Source organism: Podarcis liolepis, assembly GCF_965112155.1.
Source record: "Podarcis liolepis genome assembly, chromosome: 5".
Classification (NCBI taxonomy): Eukaryota; Metazoa; Chordata; class Lepidosauria; order Squamata; family Lacertidae; genus Podarcis; species Podarcis liolepis.
This window is the reverse complement of record NC_139556.1, coordinates 61,470,733-61,485,840: the sequence shown is the minus strand read 5'-3', so window position 1 is coordinate 61,485,840 and position 15,108 is coordinate 61,470,733. Positions and strand designations below refer to the sequence as shown.

The 15,108-nt window shown below is 45.8% G+C and overlaps 1 protein-coding gene across 5 annotated transcripts in view; it reads left to right on the top strand.

The window, feature by feature from the left end:
* Positions 1-3,596, top strand: part of CRTAC1 (cartilage acidic protein 1) — a 37,100-nt gene extending 33,504 nt beyond the window's left edge. For all 5 annotated transcript variants that reach the window (XM_083505790.1, XM_083505788.1, XM_083505791.1 and 2 more), the window contains exons 15-16: positions 2,296-2,421; positions 3,224-3,596. In XM_083505790.1, coding sequence (XP_083361916.1) covers positions 2,296-2,421; positions 3,224-3,354 — 257 coding nt within the window. In that variant the 3' untranslated portion in view covers positions 3,355-3,596. The remainder of the gene's footprint in view (positions 1-2,295; positions 2,422-3,223) is intronic.
* The last annotated feature ends 11,512 nt before the right edge of the window (positions 3,597-15,108 follow it).

The window sequence follows — 15,108 nt, the reverse complement described above, 5'->3', positions numbered from 1 at the left end:
GTCACATCTCTGGCATTGTTGCCAGGACCCACATCTCCCTGATGGGAAATTCAGTTGGCCTTGCACTGCTGTGAAGCCTTTGTCCTCTTGAAAAGCAGGACTGCTTTTTCTCTGCAACCGTTTCACCTGTACAGAAGGAGCTGATCGATTTGGCCAGACTAAGCCACAGAACAACAAGCCTCAAAGTCTGGTGTCGCCAAGAGAAAGCACCATTGCTACAGCACATCATTTATTTGCTGCATTTCATGAGGGTCAGAACAGCTTCCCTTTTTTTCATGCACTTCATGCTGCATTTGTGCTGAGGACTCATTCAGTTGTGAGTCCACAGGGCAATTTTGCAGGAGGGTGTGTACATAACTAATGATTCTATCCCACCCTAGCCTCTTCCTATCCCTGACCTTCTCCATCACTGTTATCAGTGAAACTAACACAAGAAACGTAGTAAATAAGAGGCAGAGAGGAGGCAGGGCAGCAAGAGCTCCACATCATGGCTGATTAAAAAATCCCCCACCTGGTCTTCTGCACTAGGTATGGGTTTACCTGCCCTAAAGATCACATTTGAAATACATCTTGGGCAGGAAGCTAAAAAGGCTGGACGCAATTGTTCAGGGATAATTTGAATCTGGGAAATCTTTATTTACAGTGTGTGTAGAGAGTGGGAAGAATCACAGAATGATAGAGTTGGAAGGGACCCAAGGGTCATCTAGTCCAACCCCCTGCAATGCAGGAATCTGAGCCAAAGCATCCATGACAGATGACCATCCAACCCTTGCTTTTAAAAACCTCCAAGGAAGGAGAGTCCACCACCTCCTGAGGGAGACTGTTCCACTGTCGAACAGCTCTGGCTGTCAGAAAGTTTTCTCCTTTCTTGTAACTTGAAGGCATTGGTTTGATGTGGGGCTCCAGATTCTGAACAGCTCATCTGGGTTCCAGTCCAGGTTGGAGACATCGGCCATTTGGTAGCTCATTAGGTGGCTTCCAGTTCCATGATTCTGTGCTTCCGACCCCATTTTAAACCCTCAGAGGTCTTTGCTGCTGATTTATATGGCCATATTTCTTAGAAAGGTAAGTCCTCAGATATGTCTAAAATTGAGAGAGAGAATTGACATACCCCTATGCTGCTGATGGAGAAGCAGAAATGCATGTAGATCCCATGATAGTTTGATTGGAAGAAGACCTCAGGGGATAAACAGTGGCAATACAATGTCCACATATATGCCGTGTGAGTCCCATGTTCACAAGTGTGTGCCTGAATGAACCAGAAATGTGAGTGAACGTTGGTGTGCCACACAAGGGTGCTGATAAGTGTTGGTCACGTCACACCGTATCATTCTTTGCCATGTGCTCAAATGTGTATTTGGGTTTTAATGTGCCTCCGTGAGCTATGTGTCTGGATTGTGTGCCTTGTCTAGTTCTAGGGAACTGAACTCTTGAGAGGCTCTTGCTTTCCGTGCACCTGACCTAGCGGGGCACTGAGATACCTACAGCTGGAGTAGAGGCTGGAATCCCGATCTGCCGCATCACCCCCTTGCTCTGTTGCGAAAGTCACATACTCTGGGCACCTGGGCTGTGGTTCTATAGAGCTTCCATTGATCAATTAATATAAGGAGATGTGTCACTTGGCCAGATAAGTTCGAGAGCACAACCTGAAGGAGTGACCAAGCCTTTTCTTGCTTCTTTGCTGCATATCCAGATGGCAACAATCAGATAGGACACTGGTGCCCTCTGGAGGGGAAAAAGAAAGAATCAGCAGCCTATCATTGCAAGCTTCCCCACACCAGAGTACAGTAGTGGACGTGGGGAAACACTACTTTCCCATGCTAAGCACTGATGCCTGGATAGTCTCAGATCATCTCCTTGGAAATAGAGCACAGTTCATGCTCTTGATAAAACTGCTTCACTGTCCACTGGGTGCAAAATGGCTTTCCTCTGGATCTCTTTGGAGGCTTCACTTACCTGCTAAATGGCTAAATATAGGGTGCCACCCGAGCCATCTGTCACAAAGGTTTGCTGCCCCAATGAGGTCTGCATAATTAGTTGCCATGGCCAGGTTTTCACCCCCCACCCCACCCCACCCCAGCAATTTGGGGGTAGTGATGGTCATGGGAATTTGGGGCACCTTTTTACAAGGCTGACCCTGAGGGTAGCAGGAATGGGAATCTAACCATGTTTTCCCCAGTGGTAATAGCTGTCTGAGAGATGCCCATGAGGTCTCCTCGTGAGATTGGAGACACGTGTGTGAACAGGAACACTTAACCACTGCTGCGCTCACTATGATCCTTCCTCTCTGCCCAGACATAAATGAGTGCACCTATGGTCTGCATAACTGCAGTCACGTCTGTGTCAACACACAGGGTGGGCATTCCTGCCAGTGCCACCCTGGCTTCAAGACTGATCCCCAAGATGCCAACAAGTGCCTGGGTAAGTTTTTAAACTGTCTTTTATTAATATTTTAATCCTTTTTGTAAACCACTGCAAGCTTTTATTACAAACAAGTAGTACAGTGGTGCCTCGCAAGACGAAAAGAATCCGTTCTGTGATTCTCTTCGTCTAGCGGTTTTTTTGTCTTGCGAAGCAAGCCCATTGACGGATTAGCGGATTAGCGCTATTAGCGGCTTTTAGCGGCTTATCGGCTGATCGGATCAGCTGATAAGCGGCTTAGCGGCTTAGAAAAAGGGGGGGAGGGGAAAAAACCAGCAGGAACTCACAAGACATTGCCGTCTTGCGAAGCAAGCCCATAGGAAATTCGTTTTGCGAAGCACCTCCAAAACGGAAAACTCTTTCATCTAGCGAGTTTTCCGTCTTACGAGGCATTCGTCTTGCGGGGCACCACTGTATATACATTGGGGGGGGGGTGTTTTAAAAAATAGTAGCCAATGTCTACTGAGCAGGCCAGCAGCTGTTGCTCCAAAAAGTCTGCAAGCAATGAGCCAGACCCCCAGACCTTCCATGGTGGCAGGCATTGCCATAGCATGTCCTCTTCTAGGTCTCTCTGAGGTGTTTCATGGCACAAAACTGTGGAAGAGCTGGGTCAGCGACTACCTCTTGCAATAATAGGGAGTAGGGTAACCGTTTGCTGCAGGCATCATTTTTTCATTTTTTCAGCTGCAAGGAGTAGGCTCCAAGGAGCTGGTTTTCCTTGCTGCTGGGCACTCTGTTGAAATCCCCGCTGGCATCTGCTCCTCCCACTGGGTGAAATATGTCTCTTCCTTCTGTTTTTCAGATGTAAATGAGTGCAGAGAAAGACCGGGCCCCTGTGATCACATCTGCCACAATGAGCCTGGCTCTTTCCACTGCCACTGCCAGCAAGGCTTCTCCTTGGGGGCAGACAGGCGGCGCTGTGTGAAGAGCTGATTCATTGGCAATGGTGTTCCGCTGTGGGCGCTGCCAGCTGAAGTGCATGCCCGGCATTAGTGGCTCATGCGATAGACAACGCCCAGCTTCTGTATGGCAAAAAGGACAACTTCTCTCCCCCGAGTTAGTGATTCCACTTCCTCCAGGCGAACCCACTAGGACCTGTTTGGAGAACCGAATCACCCTTTCCTTGCTTTTCTTGAATAATAATAATAAAGCTCTTTCCTGACTCTCGCAAATAACTTTGGGGTTTATTTGCCCAGATTTTGCCCGGGTATCGCAATGCAACAAAGTTCAGAGAGTCCTGCTGTGGAGTCATCTTTGTAAGCCTGAGGACCAGGCAAAGCATTCTTGAGTTCAGCCCAAAATGACTTCCTAGCTCAACACAATGTAACAAATGCTACCTAGGGCAGTGGTGGCGAACCTATGGCACGTGTGCCAGAGGGGACACTAAGAGGCCCCTCTGTGGGCATGTGTGCCGTCGCCCCAGCACAGAGCTGGCAGAAGGCGAGGGCAGTGTGTAGAGTCCTCAGCTCAAATGGGGCAGCTGAGCAGCTGCCTTCTCCTGCCCGGAGCCAGTGGGAGGTGCCGGGCAGGGCGCGTCATGCGGGAGCCGACAGGGGAGGATGGTATCGCTGGTGAACCTCAAGAAGCCACTTTGTTCCAGTGCCAGGTAGCCAGGCAGGGTCGCCTCCACCCTGTCCTCATCGCCCCTCACCCAGCATCGGTGCTCCGGGCCCCACCGGGCTCGCCATGCCATGATCGCCTCCCACTTGCTGGCATACTGCTTCACTGAGCTCAACCACAGCCAAGGCAGTGGGTGAGGGCACGCCCAGGGCCACACCGGACACTCTGTATAGGGGCCGGTGGGGGCTGGGCGAGGGAGCAGAGAAAACACTGTTTTTAATAAAAGCTGCTCTGGCTGCTGCAGAAACAAGTATTTTATCCTAACAAAGAAGATGAGTAGCTCATAGAGAAGACAAACCCAGTCTCATGGTGATGTCAAAACATATTAACTACACTTACCTTCATGAAGGCAAACAATGGTGCTGAGAATGGGTAATTGTTGGGTTAATGTACGGCAAAAAGATCTATATGCATCTTCTCTTTCAATGCAAACACTGAGAGGGCTTGCCTGGACTTCACACATATTCCCCAGATACAATGCAATATGGTAACCAGGTAGTTCTTTCTTCAGGGCTAAATAGGAGTCGGAGTAGTGACAGCTACTGCAGATTATGCACCAGTTCAGGTTAAATTGCCATGTTGGCACTTTGCAATAAATAAGTTGGTTTTGGGTTGCAGTTTGGGCACTCGGTCTCTAAAAGGTTTGCCATTACTGACCTAGGGGTTTTGTGACAGGGCAGTCCTGCATAACACTGTGCAGGGTGTATGAGATGCCTTTCAGCAGTCAGAGCAAGTGGAATTTATCGAGGGACCATTCAGACAAAATTCCTACGTGACACTGACCTTGTGACAGGCTACTTATCACAATGTCACCATCATTCGCCTGGGAGACCAAGCTCAAGAAAATGATCTCCACTTGTTTCCTGGAAAACCCATTTTTTAAAAGGTTGAGCTAGAAAGGAAATTGGCTCTTGAATGTTAGTGCTGTGCTTAAATCCCAGCTTTAAATGCTACAATCACATTACTGCTTATTTTATAATCAGGCAAGTAATGATGCTTGAGCAACACACAACCAGGAAAAAATCTTCTCTTTGGTGAGGAGTCTCTCCTTGTTACTGATGGGAGCCAGAACTTCCAAGTTCTTTCTGGGCAGCTCTGGCATATTTCCGTAGTGAACGAGTTAATCGATAGATAAGGCCAGAAGCAGGTGATTTGCAGGATCTACTGCAGAGCAATCTATATTTAAAAATGTCTGTTTGCTTAAATATGGATATATTTATACAAATGCAGACAAGCCGAATGATCGCAAATGGAAAGGAAAGGCACAACTTCTTGCTACAACACCCAGTCAGCGGTGGGTAGTTTATATAAGACGTTTTGATGTTCACATCATCTCGTATGCGGAACAATTCCTTGGGTATTAAAAAAAAAACACCTTTGTGCACTTTGTGACAGGTGAGTCTCTAGGGTGAATCCTTCAGGGAGTTATTATTGGGTAAACAAGCATCAGTTGCTGGGGAAGAGTCAGGGCCCTGGTTTGCAGCAGTGAATGGCAATGTTCCAAGCAGCCTAACAGTCTTCTCCATTTCCCACAATACCCTGCAGTGATGCTACACCAGTAATGCCATAGGAAAGTGGAATGGTGGTTGCTTAGAGGGTGGTGGGTGCATTTTATTTCTTCTAAGTGAAGCCCAGAACAGATGTCAGCAGTGGGCCCTGGGGCCCTGGAAGATGCCCAAAGGTGGTGAGCACTGACACCAACCCTGCAGGGACCAATAGCCCATTTTGGCTACTTGCCTGGTTTTGACCAGCTTCAGGCTGCCTGTCATTTTTACCAGCCCACTTAATCTCATCCCGCTACATCTCCCATGTTCATTTGGTTGATTGCCACTGTCTGCAGATTAAGAATCCAGCAGACCATGATATCAATGTCCCCCCCCCACCCCCTTATCTTTCACCACCATGCAGCCCAGCTGCATGATTTATCACACCAGCAGTAACTAGGGGGATTGCAGTAGGAGCGGACAGAGGCTGGATAAGATGCGGGCGCTGAGCCGTGATGTGGGTGTGGTAGTGGATTAGTCCCTAAAACTCCTGCGCCCCCCCCCCAGGGGGTGGCTCATCATGAACACAGCTGAGAAACAAATGGGAAACAGAGACCCCTGTTCACTAGCCTTCACTAGCACAGAAACACAAGTGTACATCAGTCAAAGCTTTTATTGGACAGGCCCCTGATGGAGTGGGTTATGAAAGCACGAGGGGTGTAGGACTCCCTACCTTCTGGCTACCATGGGGCTCTTGTGTCCCCAGGTCAATGACAGTCAGAGGTGGCCTGCAGGGAGACAGGTTTATCATTAGCTGCAACTGAGATGATTTTACCTTAGAAAGAGTGAAAACTGATAAGAATAATGTAATTATCTCATTTTATAGCTGATCTGGTATGTTGGTATCAGAATCACCTCTGTCATTTCTCAGTCTTCCAGGCTTCCACCACAATTTTCCTACTAATTGCAGATGTTGGTTCTGTGAGAGATATATATGGAACTGATTGTCAAGAGGCTTAAGGCTGGCAGTGAATCATCATGGAAGGTTAAGATAGTATTGCTAGATCTCCAGACCCCTATGCAGAAACTGTCACGGTGTCTGGAATGTTCAGTGATTATCGCACAAATAATTTGTGTTTGCTAATAGCAAAATCCATAATCCAGTTAAGCTCAAACACTTGGATCTAAACTGCTTTTAGTCACCATATGAAATCTATGCCAGCCAACTGAGCTGAGGAGGTCTATGGAATAGGCAGCCTGGTCCACACCTCAGATCAGATTCAAGATGCTAATACCGTTTCAGAGATGTCACATGATCTTGCATCTCTAATTTAGCATTTTACAATCATCCTGAACATCAAATCCTGCACTATGTTTACAAAATGACAGGGCCATTTGTTATCTTATGTCAGCCCAAGCTTCCCAACTCATCTGTCACACACACACCCCTTTGACATGATTTGCTGGAGGGTGTAATGTATATTCAGAAAGGTTTGGATTACATCATAGTCACATAGTGCATTAAAATTAGACTCTGTGGTGCCACATTCATTCTTTTTCCCATATGACTCCCATAATTCCCTGCTTCTTCCACAAACAACTCTGCAGCGAACACACACAGAGGCCAGCAATTGAGGGAAGTGATGGTTCCCAGGCCTGCCCACCTCTTATTGTGTTGAATTCCCAGGCAATGGACCTTCATACCCACCTAATATCTGCCATCTTCTTCACTGTAGAATATTCCTCATCTAGGCATGCTTTGGACTGCAGAATACTTTCCCCCAGCTGATGGCACTAAACACCACAGCATTAGCTCTGAAGACCTATGGGGAGGGGGAGTAAAAAGACAGAATCTAAAGCCTCAAAGAGTCAAGGACCATGGAGTTGGAAGGGACCCTGAGGGTTCAACCCCCTGCAATACAGGAATATCTACTAAGGCATCCATGACAGATGACCACCCAACATCTGCTTAAAAACCTGCAAGGAAGGAGAGTCTATCACTTTCCGGAGAGTCCATTCCACCCATAAAGACAGAGTCCAGCAGAAACTCCTGGCTAAGTTAGCAGGACTATACACAACCCCTTTGAGGCACCTGCCTGTGTTTGGTCACTTCCTTCAGATTCATACAAGCAATGCCACATGCCATTTTTTAACACAAGCACACTCCAATCAGCTGTTACTGAATGGCACTCCTTACCCTAGACTCCAGCCTCTGGTGCATGTGGAACTGCTCCATCAGCCTGGTCCCCAGGTACATTGGTAGCTGCAGAAGAGCAGATCAGGCTATTGGGCTATCTAAATCAGGTTTGGTCTTTCTAGGACAGGGGTGTCTAACTCAAATTCATCGGGGGCCGCATCAGCAGTTTGGTCACCCTCAAAGGGCCGTTTGTATCTGTAGGACTTACAGTACAGGAGAGAAGGGTTCAGGCAGCCGTTGGATCTGTCACATCACAGGATGGCATGCGCTCAATATAAAAACAAGTGGAGGTTTCCTGAATGCATGTAAAGTGGAGGTTTCCTGTGTAGAACGGCTGGCGCCGCTAGAGGACAGACGTTCTCTGGCTTGTAGGCTGCCGCGCATGCGCTGAAAAGGCGGCTTTCTTGTGTAAAAAAAAAAAAGTGAGAATAAAAGGTGAAGACTGGCGGCCGGCGGTGGCCACATGACGAGGTCTGGCGGGCCTTGTGTTTGACACCCGTGTTCTAGGAGATAGAAAAGGATGATGCCTTCTGTGGAAGTTGATGGGAAATAAGGAAATAAAGCTGATGTGGAAGATAGGTAAAAGAAGGCGATAGCAAGCGCAGCTCTCACTGACACAAGAGTCAATAAAACTAAAGAGTATCCATCTCCCAGAGGCAAAGGGTCTTGACCTTTCCAGCAGCTCATTTGTGTGATCTTCAGATGGATGGAAGAGATTCATAGGATGGATTCACACTTCCTTATATATCATTTGATAGTTCATCACTCACTGATATTACTTCATGGCTCTCAGATAAATGTGTGAAAAATATTGTGCCCAGAGTTATATTAGGTAGTTTGAATGTTCTGTCTTGCTGTAGTTGATCTGTGATGACTGTTTCACCCGTGGAAGTCATCACCTGATGTTACATTCATCAAGGGATGAGTGGGCCTTTAACAGAACCACATTTTAAAAACACAACACAAAATAGTTATCCATTCATACTGTTCTGAACACAAACACAGCCTGTCATAGTTTATACAGTTGATATGGATTTACAGCATTTATTGTGCAGTGTTTATTGCTGTGTTGGTCCTACAGAAACAGAGGCACAGAATCAATAAGACCTTTTACTGGACCAACAACCAGTGTCATGATGAATCACTGATCAAACAATAAAGGATATTGTTGCACCATATTCCAAGGATCGTAGAATTGTAGAGTTGAAAGGGACCACAAGAGACATATAGTCCGATCACCTGCCATGCAGGAATCTTGTGCCCAACACGGGGATTGAACCCAAGACTCTGGGATCAAGAGTCTCTATTCTATTATGCCTTCTAATTGTTTGCGTAAACATGGTCCAACATGGTGGAAAAGAGAGTCATCCATAGATTGGGCATTCAAAAGTAGAAATCTGTGGTTCTACATTATTGCTATTACTGTTATTTAAAATAATGTAAGGTTTTCCATGGAGACAATCCATGGCTATGGCAAGGACTTGGTGTACTGAATAAATAAATATTTTTAGTGCCAATGCCGAAATCTGCAATCTATATAAATTATGCAGGTTGGGGGAATGTGTACACTTCTCTTATTTTGCATAATTCATTCTTCAATTATTTATATTTTGCATAATTTATTCTGCCTTTGCTAGTCGTCGGAAGGGCAAAGAACACGGAAGACTTGTTCCTCTGCTGCTGCTAAACTTATACAGCTACCTTTCCAGGTCCTGAGATTTCAGCAGATATTGCCCACGTTGCTTTTCAGCACACCTTCACAGCCAAAAGGGCTAGAGGCTTCATTTTTCAAAAACCACAAAAGCTGAGATTATGAAACATATATATATATATATATATATATATATATATATATATATATTTGCTTTCGTAGATTTTCACGGGTACAGGAATGCAGGTTTTGGTGTCTTCGGGTGTCTTCCCGTGTAAGAGTTGGGGTGTCTAGGCGACGTTTCGACGAGGTCTCACTCGTCATCTTCAGGCTGGTGCTTTCGGCTTCTTGTTACTGAAACAGAGCTCTGAACCCGAAGACACCAAAACCTGCATATATATATATATATATATATATATATATATATATATATATATTACTATATATATATAATATACTGTATAGCCCTGGTTATGCCTCTTAAAATCCTTCACCACTTGAGGGTGCTGTGATACAAACATGAATTTCAGAAGACCTGCAGGGCTTTGCAACCTCATGGTTAGAATATTTCAAGGGGGGGGAATGAATTCACACATAGGTTTTCTCTGAATCGCTGCAATCCATGCCACAGTATTGGTCCCAGTCCCCATACCCCTGCATGCTACAGTTGGCCATGAATGAGCATCCCTATGCACACATTCTCTGTGGTCAATGCTCCTTGATTTAATAATGCCAACTACCAGCTTTTGAGGGTGGAGACAGAGCAAAGGGAAAGCTTGGATTAAGAATTCTGGCTCCCAGGCAAGTAGATCATTGACCATGCTGATCACCTGTCAGGGAAGTCTTGCACAAACTTGATCAAGCAAGAGCCACCAGGGACTAGAGATGCTGGTGAAGTTCTCGTGAGCCATATGAGGCTCAGAAATGAACTCTGGGGGCTCATAAAACCCACTTTAAATGAGAGGCAAGTGTTACAAGCCCCCAAACTCTTATCTGGCTTAGTTCACATGCTTTTCTGATATGTATTATTACACTGCTGTAAGTTCTGAATAACTGAGATCTTGGTGAAGGCACAGAGAGGCTGGGGCCTAGCACAGCAGAAGATCAACATCAGTTTTCCCCAATCTAGTGCCCTCAAGATGTTGCACTATAACTCCCATCATTCCTGACCATTGGCCATGCTGGCTAGGGCTGATGGGAGTTGTAGCCCAGCAAGCAGCGGGCAGCAAAGGCCGGCCTACATAAGCCTTGGCACCAAATGATCCATGGAAAGCAAGTGAGGGCAATGCCAAGTTCACACTCCCGATAGACTGCCACTCCCAGGCCACCTAACACCAACTAGCCTGAGGAGAAGAGAATCAAGGCAGTAGTTGGAATTCTATGTGGTTAAAGCTGCCCATTAAATCAGCATCATCTGGTATGAGGGAACGAACATGAAAAAGTGTGCAGAAATGGTACGAGACTGTTTCAAATGAATATATCTAATTGTCAAGGAGGGAGGTGGGAGCAGATAAACAATAACTCACAAGGCGTCCGTGACATTAACTCTTTATTCAAAGAAACAAACAGCTCAGAAAGACAGGCCCAGTGAGCACAGCAACTCTTTCCAGCAGATCTTGCCCCATTGAGGCAGTTGCAAGGACTGAACGCTCCCACTTCCCCACAACTCCCTAAGTCTCCTTCCTATGCAACCTGAGACTTCTTTGCCGTGTCTGTCGATGCTCCTTTTCATACCTCCATGGGTTCTGGGAGACCAGGAGGGAGAGGAAGGCTCCCTGGCTTCATTCAGCAACCTGCCTGATCTCTGCCTCTTGGCTCCCCTCCTCTCCAGCCTCTGCCTCTGTCTGATTCTGGGCTGCTCTCTGCCACAGCCTCCTCCTGCTCACTAAAGCCTCTGACCCTTTCAGCTTCCGACGCCCCCTCCCTTCAGTCTGTTCCCCTTTCTCCCTCTGACCACTCATTCTCATCCCACCACCAGTCCCCTGGCTTTGAGCCTTCTTCCCCTGGTGGTTCCCTTGGGAGTTCCCCAGCTGGTGCCTCCCACTACTCCTCTGCCTCCAGCCTGTCCATGATACTAGTTTGAAACTGTGTTAGAGAGGATATAAGGAACCAATGTCAATCCAGCATATGTGCTAGACTTGTGAAAAAGTGTCACAGTTTTGGACTGTGGTCTTTGCAAAAATTCCTGTAATGACTGGACAATAAGTGATGAAATCTCCAGAATTGTTCTTGTTAAACTTTTCTTCTTCTTCAAAACAACAATGGGGATGGCCATTCCAAACCTCTAATTGGATAGATTCTTGCTGCTGCGTGGCAAGTTGTTGCTCAATGGACTGAAAGAGTGCCTCAGAAGCTAATTGGTATAAGATGGGCTGGCAAGTCACTTGGGTGGATAAATTAATGAATAATCTAAAGAAGTATAAAGATTCTTTTGCAGCAGATTGGCACTGTTCTATTGCTTATGCAAGCAAAGATGAAATGCAAAGAAATATCCCAGAAGTATACAAAATTTTCTGGCTGTTTTGAACATTGTAGGTTTGAATTTTGGTACTTCCTGATGGGCTATTCTGACGGATAAATGTTTTAAAATTTATTTTACTCCCCTTTTCCCCTCTATGTTATGAGGCAGGGATTGTTCTGTACTATTAAAATTGTGTTATTTAAGTAATAAACATAAAGGGGGGGGATAGAACACCAGGTGCCTGTTTCAGCGGCACAGTTGTTGTTTTAAAGTATATCCACTGCTGTCTGCAGATGAGCAGAATGGACTTTCACACAAGCTGTGGGACTTCATCTTTCTTTCCTTCCCCTTGCTGCCCCTGCACACCCTCATAATCTACTCTGGACCATGCTGATCTTCTCTGTATCATTTCCAATTTTAGCATATGTGCTGCCGAAGCGAGTTTTATGTGAAGAAGTTAAAGCATAGAATAATTATGATATGCAGCAGAATTGGAATTTTGAGGAAACCATGGAGGGGTGGATGGGAAGTCAAATGTGGATGATGGAGTGTTAATTTGAAAATGTTGTACAATTACCTTTTATTTTTCAGAATATATATATATATATATATATATATATATATATATTTGTTTTCGTAGATTTTCACGGGTACAGGAATGCAGGTTTTGGTGTCCTCGGGTGTCTTCCCGTGTAAAAGTTGGGGTGTCTAGGCGACGTTTCGACGAGGTCTCACTCGTCATCTTCAGGCTGGTGCTTTCGGCTTCTTGTTACTGGAACAGAGCGGGATCTCAGTGTTTGAGTTCCTATAAATACTGTAGAGGGGTGTGGTGTATTGCCTCAAAAGTTCTGGGCAGAGGGGAAGTTCCCAGGCTAGTGTTCTTTTCTTCTTTTGTTCCTTAATTACTTGAGGGATATCTTGAGTGATTTCTTGAGTGATATTCTGAGTACCACTTAGGTGGGTCATTAGGTGTGGATTAGTTGCTAAAGCCTTCGTGTCTTGACCTCTTGAATTTGTGAAGAGTTTTTCTGGGAAGATGGCTGTACTGCACTTAGTTGTGCTTTGGCTTGGCTTCGTGTATAGGGGCGAGCTGTGGTTTTGTGCCCTGTGCCCCTATACACGAAGCCAAGCCAAAGCACAACTAAGTGCAGTACAGCCATCTTCCCAGAAAAACTCTTCACAAATTCAAGAGGTCAAGACACGAAGGCTTTAGCAACTAATCCACACCTAATGACCCACCTAAGTGGTACTCAGAATATCACTCAAGAAATCACTCAAGATATCCCTCAAGTAATTAAGGAACAAAAGAAGAAAAGAACACTAGCCTGGGAACTTCCCCTCTGCCCAGAACTTTTGAGGCAATACACCACACCCCTCTACAGTATTTATAGGAACTCAAACACTGAGATCCCGCTCTGTTCCAGTAACAAGAAGCCGAAAGCACCAGCCTGAAGATGACGAGTGAGACCTCGTCGAAACGTCGCCTAGACACCCCAACTTTTACACGGGAAGACACCCGAGGACACCAAAACCTGCATATATATATATATATATATACCAATCTATTCTGGAGGTGCATGGGGTGGGGAGAAAGATAGGAAGGGGACAGCCTGCAGCTCGAACAGAAACCTATTTATGTAATGTTGGCATCCACTCGGGTCTTTTAATGTCCCCATTTGTATTTTATACATGGTGTGAGCAGCTTGAAGGACACCAATCAGAAAATGGAATATAAACCTACTGATTTGATGATGATGGTAAATAATAATAATAATTATTGTTGTTGTTGTTGTTGTTGTTGTTTATTACATATACCCCTCCCCATCTGGCTGGGCCTCGCCAGCCACTCTGGTAGGCTTCCAGCAGAATATTAAAAACACAATAAACATCAAACATTAAAAACTTCCCTAACTAACTCCTCCCTCCCTCCCTCCCTCTCTCTCTTACACACACACACACACACACACACACACACCATGATGCTGCTACCTAGCATGGTACAGCAATGGGGAAGAGGTGGAAGGGAAACCTTCTTCTCCCCACCTGCCTCTCCTGAAGCTCCCAGTGCCAGCATGGCTTCAAGAGAATATAGGAACATTGGATGCTGCCTTAAATGGAGTTAGACTGTTGGTCCATCTAGATCAGTGTTCCCTACACTGATTTCCAGGGTTCAGGCGAAGGGTGTGTGTTCCCAGCCCTACCTGAAAGTGCTGTGGGTTGAACCGGGGACCTTCTTCAAGCAAATCAGATGCTCTGCCATGGAGCTGTGGCTCTTCTCCATCAAAAGACGACACCTGGCTTGGGGAAGGGCCATAGCTCAGTGGCAGAGCATGTGCCTTGGAAGCAGAAGGTCTCAGGTTCGATCCACGGAATCTCCAGGTAGCACCGGGAGAGTCTCCTGCTAGAAACCCTAAAGAGCTGCTGCCAGCCAGTGTGGACAATAGTGAGCTACATGGACCAGTGGTTTGGCTTAATTAATATAAGGCAGATTCCAATGTTCCTAAAGGGGAAGAAAGGGGAGATTTGTTTGGGGGGAAGAAGGCTGATGGAGGGCAGTTTCTGGGTAGGTGAACAAATACTATTTTCTGAGTCCTCTGGTTTTTTTTGGGGGGGGGGATGTCTGAGGTCTTCTGACTGTTCACATTTTTTTTAATTCACAAAAGTTATAGGATAATTCCCACATTAATCCAAACTAACTTTGGCTAACATGGTCATCTCTGTCAAGGGCAAAGCTCTGAGTGCTGGAAGGATACAGGGCCTTTTACACAAACCCGACTCTGTTTCTTTGCATAGGTCACATCAGTGAGACAATCTGCATGTGAAAACCTGTCTCTGTTGATGAAGCTCATTTGCTAGCTTTAGACTTAGAGCAATTGCCTGCAGACCTACCTGTGTATGAGTACCACCAAGCCAGGCAGCAGGTCAGCTGAACATCAGCTCCATTGATATCTTCAAACCTGCATAGTACATACGAAACCAGCAAAATCTCTGGTGCAATCATGATCCCAGCATCTGTCTTGTTTGTTTCAAGAGCAGTGTTAGCACCAGGTAAATGTTAAATGCATACTTCAACCACGCATCAGTGGCTCTAGAATCAAGCATACGAATAAAGGTCCAATTAAAGCAGAACAGGGTCCTAAAAGTGTAAGCCTGCTGATAGTTCTCAATCATCCAGACAATGCATACTATACTTTTATATTTTAATTCATGGGAACCATCACTACTAATAGGTTATGCAGCCTTAAGACAACAGCATGGGTGGCTGTGAATGAAA